This window comes from Caenorhabditis remanei, chromosome X, assembly GCF_010183535.1.
Source record: "Caenorhabditis remanei strain PX506 chromosome X, whole genome shotgun sequence".
Lineage (NCBI taxonomy): Eukaryota > Metazoa > Nematoda > Chromadorea > Rhabditida > Rhabditidae > Caenorhabditis > Caenorhabditis remanei.
In genome coordinates, this window is record NC_071333.1 from 1,927,709 (window position 1) to 1,949,116 (window position 21,408).

Here is a 21,408-nt window from a genome sequence, read left to right on the forward strand (position 1 = left end):
GTCGTCACATTTAGACGTGACACTCAGATTCCCAATGCAACAACAGACAAACGCCATCAACTGGCTCCTCAACTCCATATTCCAAATTGTCTACGCCACTCAATTGACGGTCGATGAGATTCCGGACGCGTGGCGTATCAGAGATTTTTGGATGACGACGACGATATGATGACTTCGATGTTCATGGAGAAAACCGAGTCATCCGATGTGTTTACTCAAACTGCTTCAGAAACGGACGATGATGATCAAGTACAAGTTTTTGAAGCCGGAAGTGAAGAAAACGGAGTTGAAACGTAAGTTTTTAGAGAGCGGAAAAATTAGCTTACAAGGCATAATTGTAGAAGACGGGGGTCTACTTTGAGTGTGTTCATTTAGAAAATATTTAAGAAATAGAATTAGAAGTCAGTCCGTACTTGTCCTTGTGGGGTGACGGAGGTCCATTTGTATTGCTGCTCCTGGAATAACATTCTTACTTGGGAATGTAATAGATGGGGAAGATTACGTGTTGGGAAAGTAACTTGTCTGGAAATAGACTTTCTCCACGGTATTCGAAATGTGAGTCATATGAGAGCAAGCTGTGAGTGGCCTGCCTGATGGTGGCAAACAGGTATACTGTCCGTTAGGGATCATTGATCCCTTACAGCATTTTTCATCAATTTTGCTAAAAATCATCTTAAAACCCTCATCTTTACTGAAAATGAGATTTTCGGGCCTTTATCTAGTGAAAACTTATTGAAAAAGACAAAAACAATAGTTTCGCATTGCTAAAACCTATTTTTCACTGAAAATTGTCAACTTTAAGCACGTTTTTTGGTGAGAACTTGTTTGAATGGTGTTTTTTTGACTAAAATTTTTTACTGAGGCTAACTTTACTGTATACGTTGTAATCCCTTAGCCTCAAAAGCAGACTGACTGTCAACTACAAGCTTTGTTTTGTAGAATTTGACTTATGCCTCAAAATATGAAAAAAAAAAGAACACTGTTTTTCTCTCCATACCAATTCTTTTCTTTCAGGAGTCAAATATCACACAAAAAGTTTTGCCTTGGGCGTGTCACATTGGAATGCGATAGAGTTCTTCAGAAGAGGGAGAATACGTTGACATGTTTCTCAACAATCTTCATTCTTTATCATTTGTTCCGCGAACATATGTGAAAGCAGCGAAATCAACTTTTCTATGATCATGGATTCTCGACGTTCTTTATTCTTTTTACTGATTTTCTAATATTCACTATTATCAGTTAGAGATCTCTAAAACTCTGATCTAACCGGTAAGTTACTCTTGAGGACTGTTAGCTAAGCGGTCAGTCAAATTGTTCTCTCGTGTACCATAGTTACACCGATTGACTGACCTCTCAGTTTGATGTCTAGAGATTTTTTCTTGATTTCTGAGGGTACATCGCGGTTTTCATCATGATGACTTATTTTTCTTAAAATGTTCGGATACATTCTCACCCCGCACTTTTATTCTAACTGTCTACCACCTTTTTCAGGTGTATTCTGTTGATATCTTTCCGCCCGTCCCACAAAACTTGAAAACACAGGATTTCTGGACTGATTCCAGCATTATAACGTTCTCCTTGAGAACTGGTGAAGTGACAATAGTGTCATATTCTAGTAGTGGACGGATGTAAACCAACTATGTTGCAGATATAATTTCAGACGTTTTCGATGTGCAAAAAAACCTAAAACCATTTCTTACACTCACTACCATCTTTTTCTCAGTAACCAATGCATGAAGGAAAATTGCTTAGGTTGTGAGTAACGATCATAAAGATTTGTGAGAGATTTCCCTTTTATATATAAAATATGTGTTTTTAGTGGATAACTCGGGGAAGAATGAGGAGATCATGATGCAAGAGATTGATTCTTTGATGGAAAAGCTGGAGAACGCTAGTGAGTTTTCAGGGTAGAAAAGGATATGAATCTTAATTTTCTGAACACGACTTTCGCGTCCAGGAAGTCACCGCCAATAGCATGTAAACGGAAAAAGATCGTCGATACCAAGAAGACGTCCAAGGCAAAACGTGGCAACTGGGTTTCTCAATCATCGTCAACCCTTCCACACTCCTCTCTGCTCCTATTAAGTTTGTTTTCATTATCATTGATTTCTCTCTTTTAGCCCAACATGTGTTTGAAATCAGACAAAGTGTATTTAAAAAACAAAGCTCTTTACTCATCTTCTATATAATTCACGATGATTTCTACAATGATTACCGATTCAAAAATAAAAAAAGGCGGGATGAGAAGAAAACGGACTTCATGATTTTTGATGCCAATCATACTTGTCAAATTAGAATATAGATACTGGACCCAAAAGAAACGGGTAGTTCAGACAAAATATTAGGGAAAAAAGCCACAAATTAATAATTTATTTGAAATTTTGAAATTTAGAAGAAACATTTTTATTTTCTGGGTGAATTCCGATCTTAGCTCGATTGGACCAAACAATATCCAGAGGGTCTTCCGGAATAAACGGTTGGTGATAAGGTAGGAGTGGACGCAGAAGTAGAGGGCGCAGCGGAAGATGAACTTCTGAAAAATGAAATTGTATTGAAACTACAACTAATTATAAACTTGCCGATAAGGTCCACCAAATAACTCCCCAATGGAGAGCAGGAAGCATTGGGAACATGATCATCTGTGAAATTTAGTTCGCATAAGCAATGAGTGACTGCAAAAAAAAACAAGAGTTTTGGGTAATTTGTCCGCAACGTACTCAAAAATGTAGTAAATTGTGAGAAAATATAAGTTTAACGCTACTAACATTGCGAAATTTCTGCTTTTTTTTCAACTTTTTCTACTCACCTTTTAGAATTTAAATAAAATCATGAGAAAAACTTTAAAAGTTTGGGGTAGAGCAGCTACACATGCCGCTCAAAGGGGAGTAAATGATAGGAATAATGGTTCAACGAGTCATTGCTTCCTTTTCATTGAAAATAACCAGCGGGGCGCGCTTTCACTTCGAGACGGAGAGTAAACAACACGAACAGGCCGATTGAAAAAAGAAGGGTCGAGGAAAGGGAGGCAAATAGAAAAATACTTTTTTCTGGTAGGGTGTTTTATCTACTTGGCATCTTACTTTGATACGAAAATGGGATTGGGTTGGCGTAAACCGTAACGCTCTTTGAGTTCTAATGACCGAATTACAGTACCGAGCATAAAGATACAAACTTTGGCCGTTTTCAGTTGAAATTGTCCAACTCTGAGATGGTGTCATAGTAATTCTGATTGTGACACTCAATAGATTTTTGCAATAAATCAAGCAGATTATTTTCAAATGAGCTCCATTTTTGTAGTTGACAACTTTTTTGTTCAATCACTCCCTTAAAAGTTATGGTCATTTGAAGACGACAGCTCTTGCTAGAGAGTGCTCGTACGAAAAAGTTGTCAACTACAAAAATCATGCTCTACCTTTGTTCTGTATGGTTTCTACATAATTTGCTTGGTGGGAAAATCAGTTATAACGTAACACCCTCAGATCTATCAAAAATCGCGGAAAGGCCACTGGTTCTAGAAATTTTAATAAAAGCTTTCTGTTTTTTTCTGATGACAATGAATACTTTGACAGGAATCAGTGTTCATATTGTAGATTAGTGGTGAAAATATTGTCTGAATCAAATTACAGTTTATTAATTATTTTAATTAGTGCCATTCTCTGTCAGGCATGTAGCACTTTGTATCTTAGTCAAGGAATTCACAGATGAGTTTCAGTCAGTTTCGTCCGAAAAAATTTGAAAAATTTGCAAAAAAACCTGAAAACGATATCAAAGCAAAACAATTTGGACAGTTAACCCTTTTTTTAAACACAGTTCGAGATTAGTTCTTATCTCCAAATCGAGAATGCGTCAAAAAATGTACGGCGTCCTTCCTCTCCTTCTTTTTCCTACACTCACTACCCTGTTTTTCTCACTTGCCAAAACATCAAAAAAACTTCGCTTAGGTTGTGAATAGCGTATTTCGGAGACAAGATGACTTTTTAAAAATATTTTGACGGAAATTTATAAAGCGCCAGAAATGATTCATTGTGATACCAATTTTATAAAAAACTGTTATGATCAAGCTGAGATATGAGTGGAAACAATAAAAGCAGTGGAATGAGCTATAGCGTACATATAGAAAGTGTATATTTCTTAAATTCGAACGCACTCATATAAAATTCATGGAAATTTATGCAAACTGTGAGAGTTACCAAATGAAAACAAAAAACATCAAACACATGAAGAAACCCGGAAACAAAACCTATCAGTTTCCTTGAGGTACAAAGACGAAACGATCATCGTTGATTCTGTTCCCTGGGTTTGACGTTCATTTGTTCCACGAGGTTAGGGTTTTCTGAAAAAAAAGAAAGTAAATGTTTCATATCTTCGATTTAATGTTTGAACTTACCACACAATCAAAGACAACGTCTAGATCTTGCTGGATATTACACAAGTGACTCAGAAGGTAATGCGAACAAATATTATCTCCATTCACTGCCACTGGTTCAATTCTTTGGATGTCCTCGTCCTCCTTATTCTCTATTTTCTTGTAACTCGGTCTTTTGATAATTATGAAATTCTTATGTTATTTGAGATCTCTCTTGAAACGTTTCAACATACGAGTTGATAAAACCGAAAGAGTTTTGATCTACATGAAGATTCTTACAGAACAAGACAATATCTCACACAATTTTTGACCACAGGAATGATCTAATTGATTTCAATTGCGTATTCCTACAAAAAATCCTAATAACTTCCTTGTTGAATTTTATAAACGATCATAATCAACTGTTTGACAAACCTGTCAGTGCCCCAAAAGTTTGTCATCATTGTTTTCTTGAAGTTCGTCATCATTTCTTTTTCACGAAGGAACTTTTTGTGAAAAATAGATATCATTCAGTCTCCTTTTATCCTTTGGTTATTATCGTCTTTTTTCTAATTTCCCCTTCCTAACACTCTTTTCTATTCTTCCCCCCTTCACCAGCAAACGTGCGGAGAGACATGGCAGGCACGTTGTCTCCTAGAAGACCGGTGTTCTCATTTGTTGTCAGTTCCTCCACAATCCTCGCGAAGAAGAGCGCCCCGTGCAACACCGAATGTTAGAGAAGAGACTCAACAAGGCATTCGAAGACAGACTACAACAAAAAGCGAGACGCAGAGAAGAGGCCGATCGGCCCGAGGTTGCGGTGACCGCACACTCTCTTGCCATGATGAAATGGAGATGCAATCGGCAGCATCGGTGACGGGTTTCTCCGCTTGTTGAGAGAGAAGAGAGGCTATGGCGTAGCCTCTTTTCTCTGCGTCTCTCAAGTTCAAACTGCGAAAAAAAGTTAGATGTGCAGGCGTCCTCGAAGATTTTTAAACACAACTTCTGGCGGGAGTATTTCATTTTTTCTTTTTTCTTAGATTTTTTTGAAAAATAATGTGATAATTTAACAAAAATTCAGATCTGTTTTCAGTATTCTATCCGACCGCCATGCCGACTCTAGAAGACGGAGGGAAGCAGCAATTTTTTTCAATCATGGGCCGGAAATCGAAGGTTCATTTACTTTCGGTAAGATTTCAACTAAATTCGTAATCTAAATGTAATATTAAATCAATTTGTTTCAGAATTATTTGAAACTGGAACTACCACTAAAGAGCACGCAAAGAATGGAAAAAAGATTTTCAAAGATGTGGATGAGGGATTGAAGCAATCAGAGAAGTATAACGGTGAGTTTTTGACGTTCTTCTGATTTTTCTTAAAATAATGCCGAACTGCAAAACTTGATATGAAACTGCGGGAAAACATAAAATCTTAATTTCTGCCAAAAAAAACTTCATAAAGATCTCACAGCCTGATACATGTGTCTGAGCCCTGTTTAACATCAAAAAACGCAGTTTTGAATCTAGAAAGATTGTGTGAACTATCCTAAAATAGGTTTAGTAAAGACTTGAAACAACTGTAATACTGTTCTTAATCAAATTTTGAATTTCAGGTTGAAACCATGGAACTGTAGCTGATGTGAATGAAGCGACTGGCGGATTTCAGATTCTTGCTGGAATGTTTTTTTTTGGTTTGCTGGTCAACACGATTTTAAAGCTGCCTACTACCCAGATAATTTTTGCCTCAAATCTTCAAAGCAAAACTATCCGTGGGAAATATACTGATTACCTGAAGCGCGGAATCGCTCATCAATATCGTCAACCGATTTTCTCGAGGTAATGGGTTCACCACTAGCTTTACCTTGCCGTGAATGCACTCCTGAAGTGAGATTCCTTGTGAATTTCGGATTTTTTGAACTAAAATATATTTCTTCAATACCTAAAAGGTGTGGTGTTGAGTTCTGTTGAAAAATAACAGTCAGTTAAGGAAAAATTGTGCAAAACTGCAAAAAAAGAAGGCTCTATACGACAACTGTACTTTTCCGGTGTGAGTGATTAGCAGTCACTATAGTAATGACGACATAGATGCTTCTGGACACATTAGTTGTATAGTTTTGGGGTAATAAGAACATGTATTTATAACTTTTCGAAATTTTTTCAGGTTCTGTTATCCATGAGACAACCATCACTTTTTATGGCTCTACAATAGCTCTACAAAACCCTTGTCTCTGCGGTCGGCGGTAGAAACCCGTGCCCACAACGTCATAATGATGTCAGAAAAATGCGAATGCATCTGCTAACTTGGTCGTCAGCACGGTTCAAAGGAAAGGCAGTTCGATGTAGAGCTAAAAGCTTATAATCTTTAGGTAATTTTCAAAATTTTCAAAATCTTTTAACTTAGGAAAACCGTCAGAACTATGTATTAAAATGACAAATAGTCAGATTTGCATTCTTTCAAATGCCAACCTAAACTTTTTTCAATCGGGTGGTCATGTCTTGATCCTCAATCACCATGTGTGCAAGAGGATCGTCTTCTGCTGACGAGACCTGCGATCCTCTTTTTGTTTTGTTTTGAGAACTCCTGGAAGATCTCTGACACGTTTTGAGCAGTTCTAATAAAATCTGGCGCTTTTTCAGCGCATTTTCTAATGAGTGAACTAAATTGCTTTCTGGCGTACCTTTGACGCGTTTAATGTACCGAGAGTTCTCCCAGGGCCTTTTACTCCTTGGGCAACAATTTTAGTTTTTTTTTGGTCCTACACTAATAAAAACCAGATTTCAAGTCTATGGCCTCAATTGTCATGTGTTGTCCTGTTTGCAAGAGGATCGTCTTCTGCTGACGAGACCTGCGATCCTCTTTTTGTTATATTTTGTTCCGAATAAGGCTATCCAGAAAGGTAAAAGGTCGAAATAGCTGCTTCTTTGGTTTTCCAGCTGTTTTTTGTAGATAAAGTCTTTTTATTCTTCTAGTACAGATTTTGTCTGATGGTTGACAAAAATCTTAGCTGCTGCAAATTGGTAGATAACAATGAATTGAAAATAGCGATGTTGCTTGAATAAATTATTTATATAATACATACTTTCTAATTGTACACAGGACAAGGAAATTGAATAATCTTTGGAAGTGGTAGAAAATATCCGATTCGAGATGAAATAATATAACATCCTGCTACAAAAATGTTCCATAGATACAGTAGGAGAGACAATAATTTTAGAAAAATCAGAAGAATAAGTGTTTGACGATAACCGCTCACATGGTCATCTGAGATTAGCTAAATACTGTTGTTAGATAGATGAGCGCTAGTTATATACCATTTTCCTGGAAGGCGGAATCAAATATAACCATCATAATGGGAAGATTGAAAACAAGATTAATTTTGAAATATATACTAAATTCATTGCTTTCGTTTATTCCCGAACTAAAAAAGCCGGATGTCAGACGGCGGAGAACATTCTGTCGGAAAGTTAAATGAGTTTTTTGTAAATCATCGTCCTCCGATTTCTCATTCAAAGTGCGCAGTTGTTTTAATCGCTGGTAGACAAGAACTGACCCACATTTTTTGTTTATGTGTTTTCTGATGTCAAGATTTCAGAGATTAGTCCTATATTTTATTATGCATATATTTTAAAGCATTAGAATATAAAAATAGAAAACGCTTTCACATTTGTAGACTTTTCGGTTTGTAGTAAAAAATTTGTTGTATTGAGTTGTACATTTTGTGAATCGACTTTAGTTTTAACTCCCAGTGTCATAAATCTTTTTAAGTATGAACTTCGTCAGCGTTTTAAATTTTCAGTCCGATAAAAATGAACGCATCTTTAAAAAACGTGTTTCTCAAATTATCGAGATTCAATTTTCAGTAAATGATTAACGATAATAGAAGAACCGAGAATAATTCCGTGCTCATTTTGGATCATAATTGGAAGATCAACCTCTTCCAGCCGCATCATCCCGAAACTGGTTAACCGATATCCTGAGGAAACAAAACCAATTTGGCTTGCAAGATAAGAAGAGCGTGAAAAAATGTTCCAATAAAGGTGAGATTTTTTGTTCGAAAAAATAGAATTACTGGGAATGGTGTCACTTGAAAATGTGATTGTGATTTTCGAAAACTCAATTCGTAAAAAGCAAAAGCGGATTTCATCAGGTCCATACAGTGAAAAACACATTAACTTCATCAATTTCCTTTTTGTTCTGTTTTTAAATCATTATCTCTATTTCAGGCATCTATTCGACTGGACATTAAGAACATCGACGAAGAAATCATCTTGATTCAAAAATGTAATTATTTGGATTGACTGGACATGAAAAAAACTCGAATTCCCTGGTGTCTTATTCCCTGGTGAACCGATAAAATTCAGCAACAAGGAGTGGTGATGAGTTCTGCTGAAAAAGAACAGCCAGCTAAAGAAAAATTGTGCAAAACTGCAAAAAATGAAGACGCTGAACGACATTTGTATTCTACCGGTTCGAACGATTGGCCTCCTCTAACGCTGGATGTTCAAGTCAATGTGAAAGTTCAAGCACGTCGAAACGATTCATTGCTGACTGGAATCATCTACCTACTCGAGGTGGAGTCATGACGACAAGTGAGTAAAATAGCTACACAAAGCTTCAATTTTTGCAGTTGTAGCGGTAAAAACACGTATCTACAACGTCATTGTGCCCAGCCTGATCTCATGAAAAGGTAATCGGGCCACGCCCCCCTTCCCCCAATAAAGTTTGTCACTTTTCAACTCGCCCTAACCCAGTTTTTGATCAGAATTTCGATTTTTCGATCGACTCGTAACATTCTATTTTTGCTTTCCCAGAGCCCTTTCTATCCACAGAGAGTGTAATTTTAGGGTTTTTTGGACCTTCATTAATAAAAAATAGGTGCTGAAGTCGTCTTCAATGTGCATGTGTTGTTCTGTGTGCAAGAGAATCGTCTTCTGCTGATGAGACCTGCGATCCTCTTTTTGTTATATTTTGTTTCAAATAAAGCTATCCAGCAAGTTAAAAGGTCGAAATAGCTGTTTCTAGTTGAGTGTTACATGTTTTTTTCTTTTATGAATCATCTTCCTTCAATTAACAACCAAAATGCGCAATTGTTTTGACCGCTGGTACACAAGACTGACTCACATTTTGAGTTCATGTGATCCGATAACAGAAATGACACTGACTCATAGACAGATACGAGACATCGAGAAGAATTAAAAACAAGATGATGAAATTTATAAACTTATTTATTTCATATCAAGTAATTTATTTTAATCCTGATCCACTGCTCCAGGCCAATCTCGAATCGCCCATCCAAGCCGAGTAGGCATTATCACTCGGTGTGATGTAGACCATTAACTTCTGAAAACTTTCATTAAAAATTGTAAATAATGAAACAGTCTTACTTTTTTTAAGTTTGGAGCGATGGCTTTGAGCTCGTCACGCAACCGGTTTTCAAAGCCAGATAGCAATGAAGAGCCACCAGACAGAAGAATGTTCTGGAAGAGCTCCTTCTAGGGGATTCCAGTGTACTCCGGATTGACGATTGATAGCTGTAAAGATACGATTTTGATAAAAAACTTGAACGTCTCATTGATAAATGATTTTGACATTTTCTGATAGAAAAATAGAGAAATTTCATCACGCAACACGTCACACAGATTTCTTTAAAACGTCAGACGCATTCGAAATAACTTAAATTCTGGAGCATGAAAATCACACAATTTTGGAAAAAAATTCGGATATTTTTTCTACGGAACATGTATAATTTCACTTACAGATCGACTAGTATCCCACAGGGACATGCCAAGAAATAATAGTATTAGAACTCAAAAAAAATCATGAAGAAGACGAGGGGGACCGCTATTCCGCTAAGCAATCAAAGATGAGATGAATAGTTCTCTTGTAAGCTGCTATTTCATACGGTTCTTGAAGGGGCGGAGATCGAATAAACATCTCTGTCAGTCTATGTCTCCGCATCTCTTGTTATTTTTTCGTTTTTCGATGTTTGAGTCATAGTTCGACCATACTATGCAGATTTCGAACAACAAAAAGCGTTCGACAATTTGAATGTAAACAAAAACAGCAAATCATCCTTATGATGAATCATACTTTTGAAATTTTATTGTAGTGGGATTTTGCAACTATGGCTGAAACTGGTCTTTCAAATTATGAGTTCCTGGCTTTTATCATGTTTGCGACTTCACAAGTTCTGTTAAAACAAGGGCCTGTGACCAAACATTGATAGATTTCATCTGTTCCAAATCGTATTACCAGCAGAAAACTCGTAATATACCTGAAAAATGTGGAATTTTTGCACAAATTTTTGATAAAACGTGTTCCGAAGCTCAATTCTGAAGCTCGATGTCTGGTAGGCTGGAAAACTGATGCCTGAGCTTCTCTTCGGTCATCCAATCTTCCCTGTGTTATTAGTGAAGATATATTGTCCCCTAGTCTTCACTGCGCTTTCACCGAATTTGATTTGTGTTTTTAATTCAAATAAAAAAGACATTAAATATTGTAGAACCTTTATTCAGAAAATGAAAAATACATTCATGACAGTCAGTTAACAACATTTTTATTAGAAAGGGGAGAACTGCAGTTCGGTGTCAGAACTCATAGTGTTTTTTACAAAATCCAGATCTCCCCCTGAGATTGGTGTGATCCCATTAAAAATTATTTTTCTACTTTTTTGAAAACATGGCACAAAATCGAGTTAGTGTGCAAGTCTACTTTAAGCATCGGAATCTGGAGGCTGTCCATCATTAGATTCACAAGTGATGTCATAATGAACTGGCGGTGTTCTGGTGGATAGAAAACTTCGAAGATACTAAGGCACCGCCTGAAAAATACACTAACAATCGATAGTTGGTATAATCTTCAAAAACTCACTGTACTTTTATTTCTTCTCCACTTAACATGTAAACACGGGAATTTTCGTCATGATGGGTTGCGCTGGACATCCACATTGTTTCCACACCATTCTTGCCATCCACTCTAATCGTAAAATAGTCTGACGTGATAAAAATTCGTATTCCAAAGAAATCGTTTCTGGTTGACTTCACTATTCTCTTGCATCGTTTCGAACAAAGTGACATCTCGATTCTAAATATCTTCATTGTTTATAACAAAATCCACAAAAAATGAACTTACAAGTCTCCACATTCAAAACTGCAAAACACTTCATTCAAAGCCACGTATGGTAAACGGAAAAGCGGGAATGGGGTAGATGTCGACGGCACTTTTTTTGCAATGTGCAGAAGAACAATATTGGCAATGAAAGCAGAGGATAGCAGGAATCAATAAATCGGTCGCTGACGTTCTTTCGCTGAGCTACTGTTTGTTGTCCGAATAGAGCGCAATTGCATTCAAGCTCCTGGGATGCTTTGGTTCTATGTGGAAAATTATTTTGAAGCCCGCAAAAGGTATAATTAAGTTAGCGCACATTGCGTGAGAGAGGGGTTTCAAAATTCAGAGTGTGAACTTATATATTCGTATAGTTGATAAACTTTAGGAGTAATGTGAGATAGAAAAATTGAAAGATCAATAGACCGAGACCAAAGTATGATAGGTTTTTTGTGAAATATGTGGTTACCCGGACAACTCATTCAAACGAAAGGTCAAACTTAACAGAACAAGAAAAGAGCCACCGACTTGTTACACTGTGCAATAGAACGGACTCCAGGGAGGAAAACCTATAAGATTCTTAATTTTTTCATATCTATCGAAATTCAGACTTACAATACTTCCTTCAAATGTTTCGAAAACTCCCTAAAGGTTTTGGCAGTTTTGATTTTTCTATTTCCATTTCCAATTGCACTTTCGTATGAACTTCTCCTCCAAATTTTAATCCTTTCTCTTGCCTTCCCCGTTACGCTGTCCTTATACACCTTGCTTTAATTTCAAATATATGAGATTAGTTTTCTGCGTCTCCTCCGCCCTGCACAATATTTTCCCCGTATTCTAATCAGATACGGAAGGCGGCAACTTGGTGAAATATGAGCATGGAGTATAGAAGACTCCGCCCTTTTTTGGAAAATGTATATAAACCCCGTCGTGAGAGTAAAACTACAAATTAGACTTCTATTTGAGATGAGGTCGCCCAGCTACAATATTTTCTTTAAATTCTAGTTTTTCTATTTATACATTATATATTCTGTTTGGTTAGATTGGAAATTATCCTTTCGGAGGCAAATGTTATTGGAATGAGTGAGTTGGGAGACGTGAACCGACTGGTCGATCAATAATTGCTGAAATGATTGTCGCCGTTATTTTCGGGTATCTGCCAATTATAGGCGTCTATATCCTCACTATGCTTGGTCTGGGACACGAGGAAATGGGACGCTTCTATTTAAACTATTCAATCGGTGGCTTTACGGTGGTCGAGTCGATTCCCCTCATCTGTTTTCTCAGAAAACAGAAAGGTGGGTCATTTGTTTAAAAAATTGTTTAAAATATGAATTTTTGCAGGAAGAAGTATCGCAAGAGTCTCAGTAATTGGACGAGAGGAAGAATCAAAATGATGGTTCAAAAAAGCGATTCGTTTTATAATAACAACTTTAATGGGTCGTCGACATATATATATTCATCGCGAACGATAATTTATTTTTTGAAGATATTTTTTAGTTTGTCCGTTTTCGTCTAAAATGAATATGATATTATAATTTAAAGTGGTCTGTTGTGATGTTTTCATATTATAATGTATGAGTTTCGGCGAGTTCATTTTCATACTTTAAGAATATTTTAATTAGGTGCACAACTGGGGGCCGTGGCCTAGAAATTCCACTTCGGCCGCGTTGATTTTTTTTTAAGTTTGGCGGTATTTCTTCAATAAATTCGATAGATTAATTTAAATATTGATAGAAAAACACTGAAAACTATTGAAAATAACGACAGAAATAGCAGAATACTAAAAAAACAACTCTACCGAAGTGAAATTTCTAGAACATTCTCGCTGACCAAACTTTCCGTTGGTTTTTTCAGAATGCTGCTATTTCTGGCGTTATTTTCAAAAGTGTTTAGTGTTTTTCTATCAATATTTGCCGTATTCTTTCGACTTAATTAAAGAAATAGAACAAAGATACCGTAAATAGTGTATTATAACGGCACCTGTATTACAACATCACCCCATCTCTACTCAGAATCCATAAAAATGTTTATCGGGGGTTTTTTATCGGTTCTGATTAGAAGCAACGTGTTTGGTCACTTCTAGATCAGCAAATAGAACGTCCAAAATTTTTTTTCGATCATTTTTAATGAGTGAAGCAGTTGAAAAATATAACGGCATGCCGTTATAATACAGTATTTACGGTAATCAAAATTAGGGTCCAAATTCAAAAAATCACAGCGACGAAGTCGAATTTCTAGGCCACGGCTCCCATTTCTCTTCGGCAATCTTACTGACCACACTTTTCGGCGCTCGCTCTCAGCGGGCTGTGCTCCGAATTAAAAAATCTTTGAAGTATGAAAATGAACTCGCCCAAGTGCACACATTATGATATGAAAACATCACAACAGACCACAATACGCCTTTAAATAATATATACCAATCAGTAAAAGAGATATTCACAATAACAAGTTGGAAAAAATCGATGACGACAACATTTTTTCTATTTTTTTCTAAATTTTTTTTTGTATCTTCAATATATACCGTAAAAACTGTATTAGAGCGACACCTTTAATAGAACGACACCTCTAATAGAACGGCACACCTATCTATACTCAGGATTCATGAATATGCTTATCCCAGTGTATTTTCTTGGTTCTGATAAGAAGCAGTCGCCTTTGATCCTGCCGATCTTTGATTATATATAATAGATTAGCATCTGTATTCACCAGAGTTGCGGTGAATTCTAAATTACGACTTTCGGATAAGTTAATTTCACTTTTATAATACCATTTTCAGCTCCTCTACTTCCGCGGTGTAATCATAACGATTGTATGGGTCAACTTGAAATCCCAGAGAGAATGCAGTTCTCCATCACACAATGTACTTGGCGGGTTTTGGTGTTTATAATGTGAAAACATAGTCTTTAGATGTTGCAAATATTGGGAAAAGTGAGTTTGGCTAATAAAATTAGTGCGGGTTTAAGTTTTAGTCGTATTTCGGTGAAAAGTTGAACTTTCCGGTTCTCTAGGTCATATGGGATGTATCTCAAAAACTATAGTAAGAATGCATAGTACCCTATCATATTGCGCTGCAAAGTTTCGAAAACTCCCTAACGTTTTTGGCAGTTTTGATTTTTCTATTTCCAATTGCATTTTCTATATGAACTTCTCCTTCAAATTTTAATCCTTTCTCTTTCCTTCCCCGTTACGCTGCCCTTATTACACCTTTCTTCAATTTCAAATACACTGCGGGACATAAATATGGAGCCACTTTAATTTTTAACTTTTTTGGAAACATTTTGTCGTTTTCAAAAATTCTTTAAATGTCTATAAGGTACTTTCCGGGTCTTAAAAACGGTACACTTGTTTAAATTTTGAAAGATTTTGAGTTTTTGAAAGTTTTGAAAAAAGTGTGAAAAAAGTCTTATTTCTATGGGACATAAGTATGGAGCCACCCCTGAAAATAGGAGAAACCACAAAAGACGTTGTCAAAAAACCGGGAAATCGTACTCTCCGTCCAAAATTGAGTTGTTTAGAGATATTTCTCCAACAATTTCAGTGAAAATTTTTTGAGAAAAACTAGAATTTCGGGAAATTTTCGAGTCTTTTCATTTTTTGTATATATTTTGTCAACAAATCATTTCTGGCAGGATGTTTTTGTTAAAATCTAATTAAAGACTCTTGATTGTTAGTTTAAAACTGTATTTGCAGAGACATTGACCATTTTGTAGAACATACATGACTTGAAATTCAAAGAATGAGCCATATTTTGCAATTGAGGCTTAATTTTAGCTCATATTCTCCGAACTTCACATTTTCAACTAAATTTTTTTGCAGATTAAATCAAAGTCAGGTTTTTTGTTTGAGTTATCAACATCCTGAATTAATTTACTAGCCTCTAGACTGCCGAAAAAAGCATTAACACAGAATTTTTTGACCATTGTGATGAATGAAATTCCTGAACCAATTTAAAACGTATCTAATGTGGAATTATGGTTGCAATCTAAAAGGAATTCTTGTTTTTGTGCGTATTGCTTCTCATTCTAGAAATTTTCCATGCCGTTCCGACATTTTCCACCAACTTAAAGATTACAGTACCTTACAAATGAATGAAAATTGACGTTGGCGCTATTTTCAGCAGTCTAGTGGCCAGTAAATTAATTCAGGATCTTGATAACTGAAACAAAATACTCACTTTTGTTTTAATCTGCAAAGAAATTTAGTTGAAAATGTGAATTTCGGAGAATATGAGCTAAAATTAAGCCTCAATTGCAAAATATGGCTCTTTCTTCGAATTTCAAGTCATGTATGTTCTACAAAATGGTCAATGTCTCTACAAAAACAGTTTTAAACTAACAATCAAGAGTGTTTAATTAGATTTTAACAAAAACATCCTGCCAGAAATGATTTGTTGACAAAATATATACAAAAAATGCAAAGACTCGAAAATTTCCCGAAATTCTAGTTTTTCTCAAAAAATTTTCACTGAAATTGTTGGAGAAATATCTCTAAACAACTCAATTTTGGACGGAGAGTACGATTTCCCGGTTTTTTGACAACGTCTTCTGTGGTTTTTCCTTTTTTCAGGGGTGGCTCCATACTTATGTCCCATAGAAATAAGCCTTTTTTCACACTTTTTTCAAAACTTTCAAAAACTCGAAATCTTTCAAAATTTCAACAAGTGTACCGTTTTTATGACCCGGAAAGCACCTTATAGACATTTAAAAAATTTTTGAAAACGACAAAATGTTTCCAAAAAAGTTAAAAATTAAAGTGGCTCCATATTTATGTCCCGCAGTGTATATGAGATTAGTTTTCTGCGTCTCCTCCGCCCTGCACAATATTTTCCCCGTATTCTAATCAGATACGGAAGGCGGCAACTTGGTGAAATATGAGCATGGAGTATAAGAGACTCCGCCCTTTTATGGAAAATGTATATAAACCCCGTCGTGAGACTAAAACTTCAAATAAGACTTCTATTTGAGATGAGGTCGCCCAGCTACAATATTTTCTTTAAATTCTAGTTTTTCTATTTATAAATTTTATATACTGTTTGGTGAGATTGGACATTACCCTATCGGAGGCAAATGCTATTGGAATGAGTGAGTTAGGAGATGGGTATAGGGTTTTACTTTTGAGGGCATCTGATTGAAAAATCCTGTCGCTCGAGTACACGTCATCTCAATTTATTCCACTATTTGGGAGGGCCCAGTTAGCTTTTTTTTTAAATTATAGTTTTTCATTTGATTACTCCAAAATCATTTTGATTAGATATGTTCAATTCCAAAATACCGATTCCAGCTCCTCTACTTCCCCGGTCTAGTCATACTCCACGGTTGTACGGGTCAACTTGAAATCCCAGAAAGAATGCAGTTCTCCATCACTCTGGCAATTCAAAGGTACTTCGCGGGCTCTAGTGAATATAAAACTAGAGGACAAAATGAGTTTGGGTAATAAAATTGTTTTTTAAGTTTTAGTCGTATTTAGATGAAAAGTTGAACTTTCCGGTTTTCTAGGTCATTTGGGATGTATCTCAAAAACTATAGTAAGAATGCATAGTACCCCACCATGTCGCGCTGCAAAAACTAGGTCACGTACCGGTTCAATGCTTTTAAATTTGTTACATATCATAATTTTTATGAATTCAGCGGAAGGCTCCTACTGCTCCAGCTCCAGAGCTCCCACTCAACGTGGTGGACCTCGCTGAAATCATCAGAGCACGGGAGCAGGATTGGAACAGAGTCCTAGTTGCACCATGGACCTAATGTAGGGAATAGTATTTTTTGAAGCACATTTTTGAAAAAGATTTCTTTTCAGTTCGACTCATCCTCTTCACCATTCTCCGCACACTCGACTCCATTCACATATAATCAACAAACACCTCTTATCTATATATATATATATATATATATAAATATAATTTATCTATCTCATTCTTTATAGTCAGTTCCAAATAAATAAGTTATGACACCCAGACTTCTCACTTTCAGAGTCTCTCCAGTTTCGGCTATCTTCTCGTATTCCGATACGAAACAGATTTCTCAGACAAGATTTTGAGAATAACACTATGACAAAGAAAGGAGAGCAAGAGACAATTGAGGGGTTGGAATGTACTCTCAGATGGAAAACGCCATACTACATACGGATTACTTGGGCGACGTCAGACGCAGACTCCTACTCTCCACTACATCTTTATATCCGGTGATTTCACTCTCAAAAGGTTCCCAGGAGACATGAGATCATAAGAATTCACGTGCAATTTGAGGAAATTCGAGAATGTTGAACAAATGGAAGGGGGATGATATGTTAAGGGAATCTATTGAAAACAGAGAAGACTTGGAAACTTTGGAGTTCAAGGAATAGTTAAACAAAGAAACAAATAATATAATTAGCAGAGAAGAGAATTCAGGCAGTTTGAGCTCAAGGAGTTTTGCAATGCTATACACAGCTAGAAACACAGAATTCTGAAGAAAAAATGATGGAATATATTAACTTGAATAATATGGATTGCAATACATTAATGTTCTAGTAAATCACACCAGGTCAAAGGCATTTTCGGCGACTATTCGTTTAAACAAAAGAAATATGTAAATTTTTGAGAAGTACCAGCTGCAGAAAAAAATATGACTAGTTTCTTTAACAGTATTGGAACAACAACTTTTGCTCCATCATACCGTAGGATAGCTTTTTGTGCACTTCCGGGATAAAAGTATTATATGTGATCTATTCATTTTCTCTTCAATACTGCCGCGGTCTCTAACAAGTTTGTAACTAGAAAATCTACATTTTATAAAATCCTATAATTTGTGCAAACTACTTTCTCTCTCAAAACATATAATTTGAAGCAAAAGTTTTATCAAAATGTTATATGTTAGCGTTTCAGACATCAAGACCAATTTGGTCGAAGTTGTTGAAGCTTGAAGACAACATATTAAGATAAAAATACTGGTGGAAAGTAAAAAAAAACAGTAGAGAATAAAACAAAACGAATTGCATTTATTATTTTAATTGGTTCCACTTCTCAGCCACGAGGAGTTTCAAGCCGAGTCCAGGAATAGTAGAAGACTGGAAAAGAGTATTGAATTATACTTGAATTAAAGATTAATAACAAACTATACCTAAATATGCAAACGCTGAAACAGTACACTCTTCGGTAGAAGCATGAAGTTCTGGCGGACAGATGAAAATGGTGATAAAGTTGCAGAAGGTGAGGAAGACCATAATGCACTGAAAAAAGATAGAACCACAATAATTTTATTTTTAACAATTAAACATACCAATAATGTCATGAGGACCTTCAAATTTTTTTTTCCATTTGCTTCTGTGAAGCAATACGGTTGAAAGCTTCTAGTTCTGATGACAATATCACAGCTTGTTCTTCTGAGCTACAGTACGCACATTTGCAGTTTACAAACTGAAAATATTTACTAATTATGCGAACCTTGGTAGGACAAAGCGCTTGAATTTTTTAAAGATTTACGTTTTTTCAAAGAACTTACAGCAACTTTTTATCCAAATATTGTCAACTTTTGCATGACTCGTCGCACCAACGGTGATATGTCCAATCAAAACCAAACACTATTTAAAATGATTAAATAAAAATACTAGATTTCAAAGAAAATAAGATGACCGGGCCTCTCCTCATATAGTGGCCTAAATAGATTTGATTTATACTCTCATGACGGGGTTTATATACATTTTCCATAGAAAGGCGGAGTCTTCTACACTCCACCTTTAAATTTCACCCACCCGCCCTCCTTCACATCTCAATGTCAGCAGATTACCTGAAAAACATTGCGCGGGGGAAGGAAACGCATTTTTTAATTTCTCAAATTTGAAATAGGAAGAAAGTAAAAAAGGACATCAAAAGAGAAAAAAAATTAATGTGAAAGTTTATGCATATATCATAAAGTTGAGGAGTAATTAAAAATCGAACATTCCAAGGTCTTTTATACTTTCGGCTTGGAAGATTTAAGAAACTTTCTGAAAATTTTGAATAATGAAAATTTTTTATTGAAGGCAATTGAAATAGTATTAAGAATGATAAAATGATTGGAAGTAAACGAGCTATCAGGGGTTTCCTTTTCAAAACCCGCTCAAATGCTCCGTGTGACAAGTCGCTGGTTTTCCGCCTTGTTCAGTTCAATTTTACTTTTTCTTTTGAGTTGCATAGATCCTCACGTTTCAGAAAAAATCTATTTGTTTGTCTTCCTCTATTGATCTTTTAAATGTTTCATCTCTCATTACTCCCAAACTTCATCAACTATACAAATATGTACATAATTTCGCGTTTTTGCGTTATCTTAATTATACCTTCTTTGTGCACATGTGGAATTCGTGCTTTGCGTTTTGTTCCTTTCCGAAATATTCATCCTGCAATTTGATATGCAATAGGGTATCAGTTTGCGGTATCGTAAATGTATGGATTTGGGAGTTGAACAGTGAAATAGCGGTAGAAATTAACGACGCGTGTTTGCGGACATAGTGCTAAATTATTAAATTTTGCATTGAGTCCGCAAACACGCGTCGGTAAAAAATGTCGGAACTTTTTCATTTCGATAATAGAATCCAAAACTTTTTCATTCTGAATAATTGCATCAATGTGAATGAAATTGTTGATTGAACACTAATTGTTAAAGCTTGGTCAAACCTTTAAAGAGTTCCACTCAAAAAATGATTTATTTTGATATATTAAAAAAATATGTCAGAACGTGATGATGACGTTCGGAAAATTTTTTTCCTTCACATTTTTCAAAAATATGAATCATTGCAAAATTGTTGTCGATTTTGATCACATTCAACCTGCAAAATTTTTGTGGACGACAAGCCAACCCATCAATCAAGATCAAGACGCCGCAAGATGGAAGTCGTTGAGGAGGATGAGCAATCGAAAGAACAACTGACACACAAACACACTTGGAGTACGACGGGAAAAAAAGTGATCCCGAGAGGAACAGAGAATAATAAGAGATACGGAAAAATGAGAAGGGATACGGAGACATAGACTGGCTGAGAAAGTTTTTTAATCTCCGCCCAAATATGAATTGTATGAAAAAGCAGCTTACAATAGAACTATTCATTTCATCTTTGACTGCTTACCGGAATAGTGGTCTCCCTGTTTTCTTGATTTTCTTTGAGTTCTATACTATTATTATTGGGATGTACGAGAGAGATACTGCTGGCAAAGGTCGTTCTGTAAGTGAAAGTGAAAATATGTTCGGTAGAAAACAATTCCTAATTTTTTCCAGTTTATCCGTCACTAGCTTCTACTATGGAGCAAGATCCGAGATAAACATATTATAATTTATTGGACTCTTCCTCCTCCAGAAGGTTTGGTTTCCTGGTGTTCATCAATTCTTGCTTCGAGATCTTTTTCAATCCGAATATGCTTATCGTTTGCCACCTCTATATCTTGAGTTCCAACATCGTCATTATTGGGTACATCTTCCGAGTCAAACTGATTCTGCAAATTTTCAAAAATATCACTGTAAGTTTTTGTAAACACTTTTAAGTAATAAATCATTGTTATTTTCAGACTATGGGCATCTACGTCAGCTTCGTCTGATTTTTCTTGAACTTGTAGTTTTTGTCTTCGTCGCCAGAAAATCCCCCATCTCGTTCATATCCTTCATCTGTGTCGTGACTGACGAGCAGAGTCATCAATCAATGATAAGGAGGATAACACAAGTTGTTTGGTAGTGCCAAAGAGATACCACAAGAACAGCTGCCCTCGTCATTTGCGGGAGCAGTGGTTGAGAGGTCAACTGGAAGAGGACATGTGAAGCCAAGGAGGTGCAGAGGATTACACAATGTCATAAACATCTCCGTAGATGATAGAGCATAGCAGAATAGAAGGATGAGCAAGGCAATGAGCCGAAACATAAGTATAAATAACGAGGTCATATGATGTATTTTTACCTTCTCAAGAATCTATTTGATTCTTAATTCTAAATTGTATACTATTGATATTATTAAAC

At 36.0% G+C, this 21,408-nt stretch overlaps 2 protein-coding genes across 2 annotated transcripts; one reads left to right on the top strand and one right to left on the bottom strand.

The window, feature by feature from the left end:
- Nucleotides 1-10,999: 10,999 nt before the first annotated feature.
- GCK72_022418 (uncharacterized protein) lies at nt 11,000-11,292 on the bottom strand (the record flags this gene model as incomplete). The annotated part of the gene is made up of 2 exons (XM_003091963.2): nt 11,000-11,165; nt 11,216-11,292. The coding sequence occupies 2 exons, from the start codon at nt 11,290-11,292 to the stop codon at nt 11,000-11,002; spliced, it is 243 nt and encodes an 80-aa protein (XP_003092011.2).
- Nucleotides 11,293-12,578: 1,286 nt separating this feature from the next.
- Nucleotides 12,579-12,846, top strand: GCK72_022419 (uncharacterized protein; the record flags this gene model as incomplete). The annotated part of the gene is made up of 2 exons (XM_053734812.1): nt 12,579-12,747; nt 12,794-12,846. 2 exons carry the CDS (start codon nt 12,579-12,581, stop codon nt 12,844-12,846), a joined length of 222 nt encoding a protein of 73 aa, XP_053578378.1.
- Nucleotides 12,847-21,408: the final 8,562 nt, after the last annotated feature.